The following is a 19,374-nucleotide window of genomic DNA, read 5'->3' as shown; positions in this document are numbered from 1 at the left end:
ACAACTCCACACAGTGTTCTCTATATCAGACAACAAGATGTGAATTAGGTCCAAAATGAACCGTCTATATTTTAGATCACATCTAATGTAGCTCCATCCAAGCCTGTAGGGTGTAATTCACTGAGTACTCCAGATGTTTAGTTTCACAGGTTGTTTTTATGCCAGTAAGTCTACTCAAAAGACAAGGGCCCAGACAGGGCTGTATTAATATTACAGACATCACTAAGAGTGCTTTCACTTCTGTTAGAGGGTTTCTTGAAGTTAGGCTGTGATAAGGTAGTAAAGCCCTCGAGTTGGTTAAATCCCTTAAGAAGAGTTCTTGTTTGACTGTGGGCATCTAGTCCAAGCAAAATTTGTTTACTCCTACATGTGTACTACTCTAAAGCAGAGGATCCCTGGTTTTCATCAGATTCTAAAAGGAGGTCACGATCCCCCTAGTCAAACTCCCTCTTGAAATCGATGGAGAATCTGATGAAACAGCCTACACCTTGCAGAGATTTGCCCATGATCAACACTACAAATCAGCAGCAAAGCCAAGTCTGAACCCAGTTCTCCTGACTCCTGGTATAGCTCACAGCAACAGCTCATCAAATATTTTGAGCACCTGCTGTATGCCAGACACTAGGCTAGTGCTGGTGAAGGGGCAAAAATAAATCGTATGATACAAACCCAGCCATCAGCTATGGCATTACTTCCTGACCACTTTTTGGTTATGACCTAGAATATATTTGTAGGGCACTCATAGGATAACGGAGAAGGCAATGGCACCCGACTCCAGTACTCCTGCCTGGAAAATCCCATGGATGGAGGAGCCTGGTGGGCTGCAGTCCATGGGGTCGCTGAGGGTCAGACACGACTGAGCGACTTCACTTTCATGCATTGGAGAAGGAAATGGTAACCCACTCCAGTGTTCTTGCTTAGAGAATCCCAGGGACCGGGGAGCCTGGTGGGCTGCCGTCTATGGGGTTGCACAGAGTTGGACACGACTGAAGTGTCTTAGCAGCATAGGATAACAGATGGGGCTGCCTCTGCCTGGCTACCCTAATGGCCCCAAGGGCTCACCATTCTTGACATGGAAGCACTGAGCTATGGCACCTCTGTTGGGTCTGGCAAGTACTGCCCTGCCCTCCTTAGTCTAAGGGCTGCTTGCTCAATACAGCTCTACAAACCTCCCTGTCCATTCCTCCTCCCACATCTTCAGTCTCTTGTCACAACGAGGACACCATTTCCCTGAGCACACCACTATTCTTACACATTTCAATACCCTCTCCCCTTTCATTGCCTTGGTATCTATCCCTCATCCAGAATTCCTCCTCCTTCCTCAAAAATTTAACCCCATGACTATTGTTTGCAAATTCCTTCTCCATTCCATCTCACACCCAGTAATGCTTAACCTAAGCAGCACCTAAAATTTATCTTCAAATCCTCCCCCTTTCCCCCTTATTCTCTGTTTCTGCAGACAGGTGTCTTGAGTTCTGAAAGGCCTGAAACCAGGCCTTCCAACTTCTTTTTCTTCACTCTTTTTTGGTTCTCTTGCCTAAGAATTTCAACCATAAAATTGATGGCATCAAGCAATCTCCTTATCTCTTCCCTCTTTCACATGTATCCGCAAGCACATTCTTGTATCCTGATGTCTTGGTAGAAAACAGTGACTTGCCTGAAATCTACAGTGCATCACTTCCCCTAAATTCCTGCAGGGCATCCTGCCTCCCCAAGGACCTTGAACTTCATTAGCCTTTCCGTCTCCTTTGGCTCTTTTCTCTCAGCCTCTCACATCTTTACAAACCTAAAACCAAAGAAAACCCCTTTCCGACCCTCTCACTGCCATATTTTCCCAAAGGAACAGCAGTGCTCGCTGCGCTCATCCTTTTCAGTCCCCTCCCTAGGGCGTGGAATATGATAGAGCCTAGTCAGGATGTGATAGTCCAGAGCCTCGAAACCACTAGGAGCAGAGAGCCAGAATTTCAGTTCCTCGGGTATCCAACTACCCCCTCTACTTTCATTCACTGCTCTTACCTCGTCTCGACTCCTCCCTCTGTCTGGCCTCCATGACTCTCGCGAGACTTGAGGGCCTTCGTTCTGCGCCGCTCCAGTTGAGCGGTGCACATCTCGCGAGGCTGAGGCAGGGCCGGGCCCGACATGGCGGAAGGTAGGGTTTTTGTGGAGCCGCGCGGGAAGGCGCGGAGCTTTGGGGGCGCTGCTGGCTGGGCCAAGCAGCCCTGAGCGGGAACGACCGGGCATGGTCGCATGGGGCACAGCGGGTCTCGCGAGCCTTCCTGTCCAGCCTCTGCCGGGCGCCTGGGGCGGGGGTCTCGAGCGCTATTCCTATGGCAACGCCCCTCCCGGCGTCTCCGACCCCAGGGGACCGCTGCGGGGTCCAGAGCCGGTCACTAGGTCGCGTGCCGGGACTGAGTGCAGCTGCTGGGATCCCCAGGGCCGCCGGGGAGGCTCCTTTGATTACCAGCGGCGCTGGGACGGCTGGGGAAGTAACACTTCTCCTTAAGAAATCGAAACTGCTGTCCTGGCAGGTCCCACATCCGGAAGGGGTATATCCCTTGCCTGCGGAAGAGCCTGGGACTCTTCCCGGGGTGAGGGTCGGGGTGAGCCAGGGCTGTCACTGGCCGACGCGCCAGACGGGCGGGCGCTGTAGGCTCTGGGCTTCCCAGCAGCTCCAAGAGATTCGGGTCGGCTGGGGTTCTTTCCCCAGGTTTAGAGATGTGGACAGGAGGAGGAGGTTTGCTAGTTAGAGTAGTTGGCCAAGGTCACACTGCTCCTAAAAGATGTGCTAAACCAGACCTCGGCTCCTTTGCCTCTCAGTCCTATCCTTACTGTTTGCTGCTTTCTGGCGCTTTCTTTATGACACTGCAGGTAAAGGCAGTTTGGCCTCTCCCATTCTGTCTGCCTTAACGTAGCAGTATTAGAATCCTTCATTGTCAAAGCCTTGTACAGGTTGGGGGAAAGAAGACCCAGAGATGGGAGTTACCTGCCAGGGACCCTAAAGTGATGCTGTCGGACCTGGCTAGTGTGCTTCTCGTGTTCACCCCATTATTGGAGGAAAACACTGCTTCTTCGACTAAATGATTGCGTTTGGATGCAATAGGCTGGTGCTCCCGCCTCGCCTATTGATTTTGAGCTAAGCTTTGTCTGAACCCATCTTTACTTGAATTTTCTCTTTGGGCAGCACCTGACAGTTTGCAGCTTTTCTCATTTGATTAGACTTGGCAACAGCCTTGTGAAGGAGGTCTGACATGGGTGTCATTTGCACTTTATAGATAAAGGAATTGAGGCCAGAGTTCTAGAGATACCCAGGACCAGTACCCACTGTTGGTCTGCTCTTTCTGCCAGCTATACCCGCTGTGGGGGAAACATCAGATAAATATTGTATGAAAACAGAGGAGGATTAAGAGGAATAGAAAGAAAGCTAAGGTATCCCCTGAAGCTAGTTTTTTGGATAAATCAGAGTGTTGTTTAATATTGTTTTAACACAGCGGGCAGCCAGCACAATGGAGCTTGTTGCCCAGAGCAGTGAATTGGAGTGGAAAGGTTCAGGAAGGCTTTAGGTGGGGTGACATTGTCCAGCACCTTTACATCAGTTAGAGAAGTTGAATGTTTTGGGAGTACATTACTGAGATTGAAGTTGTAGAGAGCAGCTGGGTTTTCATTCAGCAGTTTTCCTGAGCACCTGCTGTGTCTGCCAGTCTGATTCCAGCTTGAGGAGCTCCTACTAGCAGAATATGCTGGTCCATAATCCTGCAGGTGCCTTGAGATTTGTATTAGGGTAACCTTGAGAGACATCCAGCTCCTGGAGAACACACCTTAAACAAAGCATCCTTTCAGGGTTAAATTGGCAAGGGAGTACAGATAGGTAAGCCTAGTCAGGAGGTTCTGACTTGACAGTTTTTATTGTCTTTTCTGTGTTCCAGTTTCCTCCTCTGTGTTCTGATTTAAGCTTTTTGGAAACAATGTCGCAAATTTTGGGAAGATTCTGAGTGGATCATTCTAATCCAGTTACCTCATTAAACTGAGGGTGCTTGTTATGTTCAGGAAGGAAAGATTAGCTGGACAGTGTTTTGCCTGGGTGTTAACTTGTTTAATGCTGCTTGTACTTCAATCAGAATTTATCCAGCTGGCTATGCTTGTTTAGAAACACTCATTTACATATAAGCAAATAGCAAAAAATCCGTGTCATGTAACAACTGGATGCTCTGTAAGCACACTCTGTGGGAACCTCCCTGATAATGGTTTTCCTTTGGTGATGCAAGTGTGTGAGCCTGTGGGAAATGGCACTTAGCAATAGTAAACACAACCTGCCTAGACTGACTTATACAGTAACTTCTTAGTGGGACTTGTGTGGAAACCAAGCTTCTTTCCTTCCATCCATCCATGGATATTGCTTTGACTGTATATATTTAAGTAAAGTCCTAAAATTAATTTCAATTTCCACTCTACTTCCCTGAAGCTATCCTGCTAATTGAAGTGTCCTTCATCACTTGGAAAAGTCCCTCCAACTTGGTCTTCCTGCTTTTACTTTTTCTCCCTCATTTTGCTTCCCCACAACCTATTTATACTGTTTCCAGGGTTCCCTTTAAAACATAAATCAGATCATGTCTGTCTCATTCTTTGCAGTACACCTACCTTCTCCATGCCCTCCCCACTTCTGTGGCTCTCAGCGATCTTACTCCAAAGCCTTCCAGTGACCTTCAGGTCCCAACAGAGTCTGACTGCTGGTTAACACTGTTACCTTATTCACGAAGATTTTGCCACACTAATGTCCTCGCTAATCTTCGTACATTCCCAGCATGCTTCAACTGCAGTATCTTTGTCCTGCAGTTCCCTTGGCCACAAACAGTCTTCCTCAGTTTCTCCATATAGCCAGTCGACTTGTATTCACTCAGGTGTCTGTTCAGTTCTCACCTCTTTAGAGATAGTCCCTAGATTTTGTTTGTCTTTTAATTCCCTTGCTGGAATATGACCCCCCACAAGGGCAGAGACTTTTTCTATTTTGTTCACTGCTGTACTTCCCAACTTAGAATCATGCCTGTGGTTGAAGGAATGGATAAATTATTGAGTGTCATTTACCAGACATCAAGAAGAGTTACTGGGAATTCCCTGGTGGTCTGGCGGTTAGGACTGCTCACTTTCATTGCTGAGGGTCAGGGTTCAGTCCCTCGTTGAGGAACTGAGATCCTACAAGCTGTGTGCCTTGGCCAAAATGAATAAATACATAAAATCTAAAAAATGAAAAGTTGTCTGGATACATCCTTAGTCCTTGTCCGGTAAGCTGCCTGGTCCAGGTATTAATGTGCTTTGAATAATATCAGGCTGCTGGGAGCTGCCTAACCTACTTTTCATCCAGCCCAGTTTAGTCTTAGCAGTCGTGCAGTATTTAAGAGCTCAATCTCTGCAGGTGGACATGGGTTTGAATCCTAGTTTTACTAAGCTGTGATCATAGGCAAGCCAATGAATTGCTCTCAGTCTCAGTTTCCTCAGCTTTGAAAGGGGGATCATCTCTATCTCAAAAGAAATAGTGTCTCAAGAACCCTTTTATCACAGTGCCAGACATTTTGACCTGCCACACAGTCTCTCTCTTGTTAAATCTTAGTAGGCCTGGGACTTACAGTATTTATTGAACTCCACCTGGTAAGTAAGACACTGTAGGGTGGAGGATGGGATGAGCTTGGAGTTGGGGTGGAGGAAGAGGTACCAAAGAAGAGCCAGACCTAGAGCCTTTTCATAGGGAATGCAGCAGTCCGGGAAAGGAGGTGAAGAGCATGTGTGTTAGAAATTGCATTGTAGGTTAGAGAGTGAAAAATACGATACTCAGGCTAGGAAGAGATGTTTTAGAAAAGTGGTGTGGGGAGTGTTTGGGGTGTCGGGAAGCCTGTACTGCAGGAGATAAACTGGGCTTCTCTGGGCTGGGCTTTGGAAAATAGGCCTCTTTTGGACGTGAGTTGGGAAGAGGTCACAATTCTCAGTAGAAGGAATAGCAGGATCTGAGGTTGGAAAAGTATGTGACAGGCCAGATTATGAAGGGATTGGTTAAATAAGCATTTAGATTTTACTCTGTGGGCCATGGGGTAGGGCTACTAAAAGGTATCAGCCAAGATAGTGACATGACTAGAATTGTCTGAGGCAAGTGAAAAAGGCTATAATGTAGAGGATGGATTTGGGAGGGAGGGAGGTCGGAACAGAGACTGTAGTAACTGATGACGAGTCCTTTGGTAAGGGTCACTGGGCTTGGTGAGGACTGATATGAGAGACATTCACTATAGAGGGTGTAAAACAGGGCTGGTGAAACCTGTTTGCATGTTGACAAGAGGGTTAATATCAAAGATGACTCAAGGGTTCTTGTCTGGGTGACTCAGATAATGGCTGGGGTGTTGACAGGAAGAGAAGGAACAGATTTGAGAACAAATGTCTTTACCTCAGTTGTGGACAGATTTCACCATGCCCAGTATACCTTTAGAGGATTATGGCTTAGCAAGCAGTTGGAAGTATTTCCAGTCAGACTGGTGTTTGTGTGAAAATTAGCTAGTGAGCTAGTATTTGTTGAGTATTTCCTATGCAGCCAGCTCTACCTCTGATCAGTGCTACAGAGTGAGGTTTTGAAAAATGTGTAAGTCACACCACTGACTTGTAGACAAGTCTTATCAGTTGAATCACAATCAGGAAAAAAGTATTTTATGGAAAATTCCATGGACAGAGGACCCTGGTGGTCTACAGTCCATGGAGTTGCAAAGAATCAGACATGACTGAACACACAGCACACACACACAGGCAACTATGCTGGGGGTGGCAAAGTGAGCAACACAGTCTCAGCCTTAGTGGAAGTGCAGCCAAGAGGGGAAGGCAGAGTTTCTCATGTTGTACCTTATAGTTTACTGAGTTTTCTCCTTTGCATCGATGATGAGTCGTACCACTGTCCAGCTGAATGCTGAAGGTCAGTAACCTAGTGGTCATCCCTGTTGTTCAGTCGCTCAGTCGTGTCCAACTCTTTGCAACTCCACGGACTGCAGCATGCCAGACTTTCTAGTCCCTCACCAACTCCCGGAGCTTGCTCAAACTCAAGTCGGTGATGCCATCCAACCATCTCATTCTCTGTCATCCCCTTCTCCTGCCCTCAGTCTTTCCGAGCATCAGGGTCTTTTCCAGTGAGTCAGTTCTTTGCATCAGGTGGCCAAAGTGTTACAGCTTCAGCTTCAACATAAGTCCTTCCAGTGAATAATCAGTGTTGATTTCCTTTAGGATTGACTGGTTTGATCTTCCAGTCCAAGGGACTCTCAAGTCTTCTCCAACACCACAGTTCCAAAGCATCAATTCTTCAGCGCTCAGACTTCCTTATGGTCCAGCTCTCACATCCATACATGACTACTGGAAAAATTGCTTTGAAAGTAATGTCTCTACTTTTGACTTCGCCCAGCTCTGTGCATGTGTGTGTGTGTACTAAGTTGCTTCAGTTTTATCTGACTCTTTGTGACACTATGGACCATAGCCTGCCAGGCTCCTCTGTCCATGGGATTCTCCAGGCAAGAATACTGGCGTGGGTTGCTGTGCCCTCCTCCAGGGGAATCTTCCCAACCCAGGGATCTAACCCACGTCTCTTTTCATCTCCTGCATTGACAGGCGGGTTCTTTACCACTCATACCACCTGGGAAGTCCCTCTAACTGTGTAGTCAGCACCAAATCCTGTGGGTCTTACAAAGCTCTCACATATGTTTTTTCCTTTCTGCTGTCATTCTGGTAGTTTGGGCTAGTGGTTCTCAACCTGGAGAACCCTGCATATTAGAATCACCTGGGAAGCTTCTAAAAACTCAAGATTTATGCATCAGTCAGCTTCAGTGAAAATCAGTATATCCCACAAAAAATTTTTTTTCAATCTGAATCAGTATAGAATAGAAGAGGATTTTACTAAATCATTTTTTAAAACAAATATAACTACGTGCATGTATATAATATTACACATATACATAAATAAACTTAGGTCATCTTTCCTAACTAAGAAGTCTTCAGTAGTAGGTGTTATTTGTAAATGAAGTAAAAGGATTTTTTTAAATCAACTTTTGTTAAATAATGGCTTTTCGACTTTGTTAAAGCATTTGAGTTGTAACAGGATTGCTAGCCTTTTTAAAGGGTGAAAAGTCAAAATATGAAATATCTTTTAGCACCACTCTTTTTATTATGTCCAAACTTCTTGTCTGTGTATGTGTGTGTGAACTGGGAGGGTACAGACTGGCAGAGGTATCTTGCTATTCCTTTGTACTCTCCTCCAGATGCTATTGCTGTCTAACCCTTCCTCTTTTCTTTTTTCTTTTTTTTTTGCACGTGCCTTGTGGCTTACGGGCTCTCACTTCCCTGACCAGAGACTGAACCCCAGTACGGTAGTGAAAGGCTGGAATCCTAACCACTAGGCCACTAGGGAACTCCCTCCCTTCCTCTTTTCATTAGGGTATTTTGTGAACTTGAATTTCAACAGTAAATACATCCACTTATTTCTTTTTTGTTAAACATTTTTCCTAGAATTAAGCACTGTAGTTAGCGCTAGTAATCCTAGTGAAAGAAAAATTACTCTGGAATATGACATGTTTAGGCAAGTAGTGGTAGTAGTAATTCATTACCTGCGAGGATTTTATGTTTTCTGATGCCAGCAAGGAAGATAGTTTTCTCTGGGAATATGATACGTGCTTTAATGAAATATTGTTATGTAGAAGACTGAAACAAAATTATTTTTGTAGTTCTCAAAATGAGATGTTACCAGTTTTACAGTCATTTTTCTTTCATCTAATGGACATAGTTAAAGCATAGGGAGAAAGTCATTTAGTAATTACAGAATTATACAAAGAACACTAATTCAGGGTGAAAATTGGGGGCTGGAAAGAACTGTAGAAACGTAGAGAAAGGAAATATCAGGGTTTTGTTCATCTAAAAGGATTTAATGAATACACTGTGGGTTAGAATTGGAGTAGGCAGGGAGTAGAAATCACATTTAAGGTAGGGAGTGGGAAGAGCATTTAATTTCTAAGTCAGTGAATTAATAATTAATAACTTTTTGTTTGATGTCCTGACGTTGAGACTGAAAATAGGTAGCATGGTACAGTGGGATGAGCATGAGCTTTGGCTTGAGATCTTAGATCATGATGTACAACATTTTTATAATCTTAAAATAATTTCCTCGAACTCCCTTGCATTCATTCAGTCCCATTCCCCTGACCTCTGGCAACCACTGATGTGCTTTAACTGTGAAGCCTGAAATATTTACTACCTGGCCCTTCACTGAAAAAGTTTGCCAACTCCCGACCTCGAAGGAAGAGTCTTTTAAGAAGCTTTGTTGGGTCCTTTTCTGTCCTGTGACTTGGTGATTAAATTATATATATATATATTGCAATTGATGTTGGTTTCTTTTTTTAGGGTATTCCTAGTGAATATAGATTTTCTTTTTGTCCCAGGCATCTTTGGTTAGGTGAGGAGTGATGAATTAACAGAGAACGCATCAAAATATCTGACCTCCAACTGCATTGGTGAAGAGTAAATGGGTATTATTTGGGAAAAAAACATGATGAAATTGTGATGCAAGTACTGATATTCTTCACTGATACTTAGTATAGCTCTTCTGGTGAAACTGTAGGTTTATCTATTATTTAAATTTCTAGGCTTATTTTTCAAAGGGAAAGTTGGAGAAAGAGAAAAAAGAAGCCACAGCTGAGAATTAGTCACTTGATAAAGAAGTGGTAGTAAACCTTTAAACTAGACACTGTTGTGAATAGTTTAATATATCTTAATTACTCCTCGACAGCACTCTCAGATACTATTTATTATTCCTACTTTCTACCTGTGAAAACCAAAGCGCAGAAAGAAATGACTTGCCAAGGTCACACTGCTAGTAAATGCGGGCCTGGGTTCCAGTCCAGGCGAGTGAGGGTCCAGAGCACACTGTCTTAAGGGCAATATCATGTTGCCTTTCTTAGAACAATAGCGCACATGTACTGACCTCTTACTGCAGGGCAGGTGTGCTTCTAAGGTCCTTGTTTATGTTTACATACTTAACCTAGGTGGAGAAGGAGGCATTTGCCTGAGGAATGACAACTAGAAAGTGCTGGGGCTGGGATCTGACTCCAGAGCCTGCGCCCCCTCACCACTGCACTGAGCTGTAGGTTCTGCATTATTACTCAGAATGGTAATTGTATACTTCCTCCTGTAAGAACTTTACAGCTTGCTGGTACTTCAAGGACACGTTTGCTTGCTGTTTGCAAGCAGACGCGTTGCCCACAGAATACTGTCTCAGCCATGGCTGCTTTCTTTGTTATATCAGGAGACGGTGTGGCAGTTGCAGTGCCACTGGTTGGTGTGCTTGTGATCAGGGTTTTCTCCTGCAAAAGATGCAAGACGGGGAGCAGCTGTGATTTCATGAATGAGAGTCTGTATCCTAACACCCTCCTTTTATCTCACCTCTTCTCTGATCATAACCTTCGTAGTTTATGTCTCGGACTTCCCTGGTGGCTCAAACGGTAAAGTGTCTGCCTACAATGCGGGAGACCCGGGTTCAATCCCTGGGTCAGGAAGATCCCCTGGACAAGGAAATGGAAACCCACTCCAGTATTCTTGCCTGGAGAATCCCATGGTCAGAGGAGCCTGGTGGGCTGCAGTCCATGGGGTCACAGAATCAGACATGACTGAGCGACTTCACACACACACACACACACACACACACACGTTGTTAGGGAACTGTTGACTGAAACAAGTGTTAGGGTCAAGGCTGCAGGTGGAAATTTGTGTCAGTAATTCTGAGAGCTACTAGGGATATTGCTGTAGATTTTGGATTTACCTGTTTGTACCTGACCAACCTAGATAGCATATTCAAAAGCAGAGACATTACTTTGCCAACAAAGGTCCGTCTAGTCAAGGCTATGGTTTTTCCTGTGGTCATGTATGGATGTGAGAGTTGGACTGTGAAGAAGGCTGAGCGCCGAAGAATTGATGCTTTTGAACTGTGGTGTTGGAGAAGACTCTTGAGAGTCCCTTGGACTGCAAGGAGATCCAGCCAGTCCATCCTAAAGGAGATCAGTCCTGGGTGTTCTTTGGAAGGACTGATGCTGAAGCTGAAACTCCAGTACTTTGGCCACCTGATGCGAAGAGTTGACTCACTGGAAAAGACTCTAATGCTGGGAGGGATTGGGGGCAGGAGGAGAAGGGGATGACAGAGGATGAGATGGCTGGATGGCATCACTGATTCGATGGACGTGAGTTTGAGTGAACTCCGGGAGTTGGTGATCGACAGGGAGGCCTGGCGTGCTGCGATTCATGGGGTCTCAAAGAGTCGGACACAACTGAGCAACTGAACTGAACTGGTATGCAAAGGAATTTACAAAGATTCCTTGAGAACATTTTTTAAATAGAACTTTTATGATCTTTAAGGGTTGGAGGAGTGCGTAACTTTCTACTCTCTGAGGCAAATGTCCTCATAGTTCCCCGCACATGAATCAGTATCCAGATTCTTTGTGACTGTTAGTTTCATTCTTGTCCCTCCTGTTTGTGAGTTCCTGTAGATACTACTTCTGTATTTTATATAGATTCTACATTTGGCACTGCTGCTGCTGCTAAGTCGCTTCAGCCATGTCTGACTCTGTGCGACCCCACAGACGGCAGCCCACCAGGCTCCCCCGTCCCTGGGATTCTCCAGGCAAGAACACTGGAGTGGGTTGCCATTTTCTTCTCTAATGCATGAAAGTGAAAAGTGAAAGTGAAGTCGCTCAGTTGTGTCCGACTCTTAGCGACCCCGTGGACTGCAGCCTACCGGGCTCTTCTGTCCATAGGATTTTCCAGGCAAGCGTACTGGAGTGGGGTGCCATTGCCTTCTCCGTTGGCACTACTTTGGTGCTGTATTATTTGAAAAATGTACAAATTAAACTGCCCTTTTAAAAAAATTCTAAGGGGCAACTGCTGATCTTCCATAAGAATGATAGTTTAAGTGAAATGAAAATGCAGAACATTTATGGATGCTATAGTGTTGGTGGATTTTGGGACTCTTGAGCAAAAGTTTGGCTAGAATAAGGTGTAATTGAAACCAAGGTTAATGGGTTCAGTGTGCTTCAGGGAAGAAAAATCTGCAATCCATAGCCACAGGCAACCCCTGTGAAAACTTAGCAGCTGTCTCTTGGGCAAGTAAGATGTGACTATAGCCACCTGTTTGAACTAGCAAGATAAGGTGTCCTCTTGTTATGCATTAAATTGACTTAGGCAGAGGCAGGTGACTTGCAGGCTTCTTGCCGGTGACTTTTATGGAGGGCAAGAGTAGGTTTTGCTTTCTAATGATTTGTTTTTCTCCTGGAGCCTACTGTTGTGCCTAGCCGACAAACCGGCTGACTGATACTAATTTAAAAGGAAAATCTGACGAAGAAGGTAAATCACTGAAGCCTTTCCCTTATATTTTCTGGACCTAGTAAGCTGCAAACACTGACAGGCTTTATTTAAATTTTTTGGAGTGAAACGCCACTTGTCTGAGATGTCTTTCCTTGCACTGCCTTAAGGCCAGGTGGTCTTGCCCTGTGCTGTATTTATATGCCTTGTCAGAGTGCTTTCAGGTTTTCAGCTTGTCTTTTTTAATTGCCTGTCTTCTCCATTACCCAGCAACTTTGTGAAAAACGTGTGCCAAGATGGTTTTCTTTACTTTCACACTGGCACTTTATAAATTTTCAATGAACTGCTAGGTTATACAGTTGCTGTCTTAAGAGTTGCAAATCTCTGGATAAGCTAATGAATGAACAACAAAAAAAAATTGCAGTACTGTTGATCTTCTATCTAAACAGTAGTATTCCCAGAGCAGTCTAACTGTGTGTGACCTGGGGGCTGAGCTTTTTCTCCAGGCCAGTCATCCCCACACCTGGTGTCATCTAAAAGCACATTCATTTCCTGTGATCCTGCTCCAGATCTGCTGAATTTGGGTGCTGTCTCTTTAATTCAGATTGCCTAAGTGATTCTTATGCAGCCAGTCTGGGAGTAATGTCCTCAAGAGCAGTCTGAGGCCGGAAGTGGGTAGGGGTCATGGGCCTGTCCCCTTTGTGCTCCTCAGCTTATAGTCTGGGAATTGAGCCAGAAGTGATCTTTAGGTTCCTTCCTTTCCTAAAGTTTTGTGATGTGTAAAAACCCTTACACTTGGGTATTAGAAATTATTTACTTTCCCTCATTCTTGTAATTGTTTTCCATAATCTTTAAAATTTGTATAAAATAATATATTTGCTTTCTAAGTGCACATCGATTTAAAACTCAAATAATATTACAAGACTTAAAAAATAAAGTTTTGCCACCCCTCAGAACCCACTTCCCAGACTACTTTCCCCTCTTCTCTGTTGACCTCTAAGTGATAATACTGCCATTTCTATATGGATCAATGGTAGACATTGACTGACTTTTTCCTCTGATAGGTTAAGAGTTGCCTCTTGGAGAGCTTTTTTTTTTTTTTTTTTAAGATACAGCCTAACTAACTTGCACTTCTTCCAAATTAATAATAATGAAGGGGCTTTTTTTTTTTGGCCTTGTTGTATGGCTTGCAGGATCTTGGTTCCCTGACCAGGGATTGAACCCAAGCCATGGCAGTGAAAGTACCGAGTCCTAACCACAGGACCACAAGGGAATTCCCTAATGACGATTTTTAAAAGCATGTTAGGCTTTACTCTTTGGTTTGGGAATTGTCAGTGCAGACTTGTTATATGAGGTGATGAAGCATTTAAAGCCTTGATAGCTCGTTCAATATTTAGCACTGTTTTTCCATTTCTGTTTTTCCTTTTGTTCATCACCTTATCTTTCTGATAATGTCCTATTGATTTGCTGTGATTTTAATTGATCAGTCTTAATTCCTCGGTCAATAAAAATTTGAAACTCATTCTGTTTTTCATGACTCAAAAAAATGTGTAAATAGTTACAATAGTTTAAATTATTTAACCAATAATTATGTAATTGTGGAAAGCATAAAAGGGGTGTGGAGGAAATGCTGACAATTTTGCATGCATGTGCCAGTTATAGTAATTTTAATTTTCACAGCAGCACCAAGTAGAAGATCCCCCTTCTTATTTTACATATAAAGAAACTGAAGCTCAGAGAGGTAAACTGCCCATGGTACCCAAAGCTAGTTACTAAACGGGCTCATATTCCCATCACTTGAAACTCCAGAAGCTACTACAAGTGTATGTATCAGTTTTTTAAAAACTTAATTGATTCATAAGATACATGCAAAGAACGGCAAAACATGAGCCCAATGAATTACCAAAATAAAACTTTTATAATTTATATAAAATTATTTATAATTTGAATGTGCATATTTAAAATGTAACCACCACTGAGTTAACAACAAAAAAATAAACTTACCACCCAGAGGGCACCCCTCCTGTGCCCTCCCAGTTACCACTCTCCTGCCATTCCTCCCAAGACAAGCATTATCATGACTCCATAGATTCATTTTGCTCTGAGTGACAGCAACTTTTGGACAAAATTTGATGTCACTCCTAAATTTATATGTCCTTTTACATTTTCTGTTAACCACATCTAGAAAATCAGTGCCAGTTTTTCTTTAAAGAGGCCACCAACTTCATATCTTTCTCTGTAGGAAAAATAAGTATACATTTTGTAAAATCACAGGAACTTACTGCTTTGTGCATCTCCATTTCAGGTAAATAATTGCAATTTCTTGGCTCTTTAGTCCTAGTAACTATAAATAACTCTTCAAAACCAGTGACCTGTAAATTTGTCACACCAGAATAGAAGTGTAGATATGAGTCCTGCCAAAGGAATTTTGTAGTTATAAATGCTAAGATTTGAAAAATATTACAATAGAATCATTGTAAATACTATTTTCTTTTAGCCAGTGGGTTTTTTTTTTTTAAGCAATATTTGGCATAAAAATTAGTAGGCTAAATAAATTGCAGTATTTTGAAAAAAAAATATAGACATTCTCATCTGATACATAACTCATAAGCACAGTGATCAGCAGCTATAAGCAAATTTTCATCTTGCAGGTGCCTTCTACTTTGTTAGCCCAGGAATGCTGATTTACACCTGAGATAATATCTAGTTTATATTTAATGTAGATCTACATAAGGAGAAAGAAGTTCCCTCTTGTATGTATGAAGATAAGACTATTAATATTTAAGTATTTAAACAAGTTTCTCTTTAAATACTTTTTCATAACTATGAAAGCAGCTGCTGCTGCTGCTCTTGGTTCAGTCGTGTCCGACTCTGTGCGACCCCATAGACAGTGGCCCACTAGGTTCCCCCGTCCCTGGGATTCTCCAGGCTAGAACACGAGTGGGTTGCCATTTCCTTCTCCAATGCATGAAAGTGAAAAGTGAAAGTGAAGTCGCTCAGTCGTGTCTGGCTGTTCGCAACCCCATGGACTGCAGCCTACCAGGCTCCTCCGTCCATGGGATTTTCCAGGCAAGCGTACTGGAGTGGGGTGCCATTGCCTTCTCTGAACTATGAAAGCAGAACATGTTTGTTATAGAATACCTGAAATGTGCAAGAAAGTGCAAAGAAGAAAACAAATCTGATATTTTGTGGTATTTGTCGTTCTGTTCCTCATATATTTGAATGTTTATAATAAAATTGAAATTATAAAATATATTTAGCTTCACAGCCTCATTTTTTGTTACTATAATTTGAATGTGCGTATTTAGTATTACATATTTCTTTGAAAACAGTAATAGTTGCATAATAACTTCACTCTCATGTACCACTTATTCCTGTTTTTTGAATGGAAACATCTCTTTTTGAACTGGCATAGGGTTGGAGCCATACGAGTGAGTGGGAGACATCCAAGATGACTCCCACATCTCTTCTGCAGGTAACTGGGAGAGATGGTGTGTCATTTATTAATACAGGGACCATACAAAAAGCAATTTGCTTGAAGCTAAGAAGAGAGATCTGCATAGAGAGAAGGGTCTACGGATCACTGGTGCTAGATTTTGGTTTTAACCACAGACCAAGGATCTGATATAGCTGCCTTGGAAGATGGCACAGTTGAGAAGGCCAGGGGTAGACCTCCTGGGGAATATCAGTGGTGGAGGGTTTGGAGGGATGTGCAGAGAAGCATGTGGAAGTGACAGAGCACCAGAATTGGAGAGAAGGTGGCATGGTGGTGGTTGAAAGAAGAAAAAAGCAGGATGGACAGCAGTGTCCTGTGCTGAGAGGAGTACCACTGGCAAGTGTCTTAGATTTGGCAATTAGAAGGTCATCATTGAGAGGGGCTTCAAGGGGGTAGTGGGGACAGAGGGAGGGAATGGCAGGGTGATAGTGTGTGAGGAGATGTGTGTGGTAGCTAGAGATGGAAGGGCAGAGGTGGTCAGATGTGTGAAAGGAGAGTTTTATTTTACTGTTGATAGAGACCTAGGCTGGTGTTTGTGCTGATGAGAGGGTTCCAGCTGAAAGAGATTGAAGTTGCTGGAGCTGGGGCGGTTGATGATAAAGCAAAGGACCTGGGGAGAGTGAAGGGTTTGGAGCAGAGGTGGAGTGCGTAAGCTTGCGTAGGAGGGAGCTGCAGTCTCTGAGAAGGCAGGGGGTAGACGGGAGTAGCTTTTGGTACAGTGGGGATTGTTGGCAGTTGCTCAGTTTTCTCAAGACGTTGTCGGAGAAGGTAGGAGATGGCCCTGAGGGCTGTGTCCAGATTTGGGGTTTCTGTGGTGGGGAGTAGAGGAGTGAATGTTCTGTGGCCCAGAGGATGACCACAGCAGCACTGTAGTTCCATGGATGTGATATTCATGATTGCCTGAATCCCCACCAAGACTGCAGGTAAGAGAGAAGTTTCTGGACTTTGCTTCCTCAGAGAAGCCTTCCCTAATGTCCTAAGTTAAATTTCTCTGGTGCACTGGGATGACCCAGAGGGATGGTATGGGGAGGGAGGAGGGAGGAGGGTTCAGGATGGGGAACACATGTATACCTGTGGCGGATTCATTTCGATATTTGGCAAAACTAATACAATATTGTAAAGTTTAAAAATAAAATAAAAAAAAAAGAAGAATGTATGTTTGTGAAAATAGGTTTTGAATGGGATTGGCAAAGACCAACAACAGGAAACTCACTTCTGAACACACACACACACAAAAATTTCTTTATTATAGGTTCTCAAAGCTCTGTTCTTTATAGTACTGATCTGAGTTGTAGCTTTTCATTTAGTTGTTGCAGTTGTTATAATTATAAACGTTTACTTCCCCAGTAACTAAAAGCTCGGAGGAAAGACATGTCTGATTTTGCTTAAGTACTGTACTATCAGGCCCCTCACAGATACTTGGTAAATTTTGAATGAGTCAAAAACAGTGGTTTTCAACCTTTAGAATCTGCCCCAGCACACCTGTGGGATATGACCTGCTTCCATCTGGTTATTGACTGCCCTGAGCCTTCCCGAGGGAGGGCAGGTATCAGGTAGTGTGGGATAGTGGCGGATAGGCACTGAATGCCTGGGCTGTTGTCCTAGCCCCACACGTCTCGCCAGCTTCGTGGCCTTGGACAAATTCTTAGCCTCTCTGTACCCCAGTGCCCTCCTCTGTAAAGTGGCTAGTCATAATAGTACCTGCCCCACGGGGTCCCTGTGAGATTCACAGAAAACTTGTAAAACAGCATGTGACATGTAGAATTTACTAGTTCCTACTAGCGGTTTGAAAACTGATCTTCAGGGAAATGGAGAAGAAATCCCTGCAACGTGATGGCACCCTGAACAACACCATTCTTGGTCTTGTAGGAGTATCAGTAAGAAATAGTAGGAACATCATGTGACTACGGTTGACCCTTGAACAATATCAGTGGCTAGGAACTCTGCCTTACCTTCCGGCAGAGTGGAAAATCCACATGTAACTTAGAGCCCTCCGTGACCTTGATTCTTCCAGATCTTTGGAGTCAACCAACTGCAGATGGTGTTGCAGCCGTCCCCAACCTTTTTTGGCACCAGGGACCAGTTTCAAAGGAAAACAGCTTCTCCATGGACTGAGGGGTGGAGGAGGGTTTCCAGATGATTCAAGAGCATTACATTTATTGTGCACTTTATTTCTATTATTATTACATCAGCTCCACCTCAGATGGAGTTGCTTGGGGGCCCCTGCTGTATAGTATTTACTACTGGAAAATATCCGTGTGTAAGTAAACCCAGGCAGTTCAAACCCGTGTTGTTCAAGCATCAGCTGTGGTCGTTTTGGTAATCCCATCCTAGCTGTGGGATGAGGGATGAGTGATTGCTGTCTGTTTACACCTAGCGTGGTAAACTTGATTCTTTGTCTCCCTTGCAGAGGAGGTGGCCAAGTTGGAGAAGCACTTGATGCTTCTCCGACAAGAGTATGTCAAGCTGCAGAAGAAATTGGCAGAGACAGAGAAGAGATGCACTCTTTTAGCTGCACAAGCAAAGAAAGAAAGCAGCAGTGAGTCCTTCATCAGCCGCCTGCTGACGATCGTGGCCGACCTCTACGAGCAGGAGCAGTATAGGTGAGCTTCTGGCACGGGGCCAGTTTGGAGAAGCAGACCCTTTGGCTTTCTCTCTTGCTTTCTGCTGGTCTTCAGCACAGAGTATGTATGTCCTGGTGATTGCATCCCTGGTACAGATTAGGAATTAGCTTGCAAGTTCAGGGATTCAGGGGAGGAATTCATTTTCTCTTGGGCTGGTCAAATAAGTCATCTTGGAGCTACTGGTTGGTGTAGCATGATGGTTGAGGGTGGACTTTGGGGTCACACAGTTCAGCTGGCCACTTACTGGCTATGTGACCTGGAACTGTATGATGTGCCTCAGGCTCCTCATCTGTAAAATGGGGATAAGAATACTATTTACCTCAGGGTTATTGAGATTAGATGTTTGGATGGCATCACTGACCTCAAAGAACATGAGTAAACTCCAGGAGTTGCTGATGGTCAGGGAGGCCTGGTATGCTGCAGTCCGTGGGGTCACACAGTCAGACACGACTGAGCTTCTGAACTGAGCTAGAGTTATTGTGTGGATTAAATTAATAAATACTGTTTGAGCACTTAGAAAAACACTGTCTGGCATATAGTAAGTGCTCAGTTTTTAAGCTACTGTTTTGAGTGAGTTTTATGGTAAATGTTAAAGGCTGAGTACGATTTAGTAAAGACAGTAATGTCACTAGTAGAGGGACTGGCTGAGAACAGACTCACAGATGGGAATGTGTGGAGGATTTAGAGGAGGGGGCCCACTGTAGGGTACATACCCATGCAGAGGAGCACTGGAGTGGTGGGAAGGGTAGGGTGGGTTTTATTGGGATGCCAAGGTGAGGAAATTGGACTTGATCCTTTAGGAAGTGTGAAATAGGGTTTTCAAATTTACAGGAATGTCATAAAGTAGTGTTTCAGGCAGATTAGCCTGGTAACATCATGTAGGCAAAATTATAAAGAGAACAA

The 19,374-nt window shown here is 43.9% G+C and overlaps 1 protein-coding gene across 1 annotated transcript in view; it reads left to right on the top strand.

Annotated features, from left to right (window-relative positions):
- The first annotated feature begins 2,072 nt into the window (after positions 1 to 2,072).
- The window catches only part of ANKFY1 (ankyrin repeat and FYVE domain containing 1), a 69,413-nt gene continuing 52,111 nt past the window's right edge, over positions 2,073 to 19,374 (top strand). Inside the window, exons 1-2 of the mRNA XM_061390748.1 lie at positions 2,073 to 2,149; positions 18,258 to 18,450. Of these exons, the coding sequence (XP_061246732.1) occupies positions 2,140 to 2,149; positions 18,258 to 18,450 (203 nt within the window). The 5' untranslated portion in view covers positions 2,073 to 2,139. The remainder of the gene's footprint in view (positions 2,150 to 18,257; positions 18,451 to 19,374) is intronic.

This window comes from Bos javanicus, chromosome 19, assembly GCF_032452875.1.
Source record: "Bos javanicus breed banteng chromosome 19, ARS-OSU_banteng_1.0, whole genome shotgun sequence".
Lineage (NCBI taxonomy): Eukaryota > Metazoa > Chordata > Mammalia > Artiodactyla > Bovidae > Bos > Bos javanicus.
This window is presented reverse-complemented; position numbering and strand designations above follow the sequence as displayed.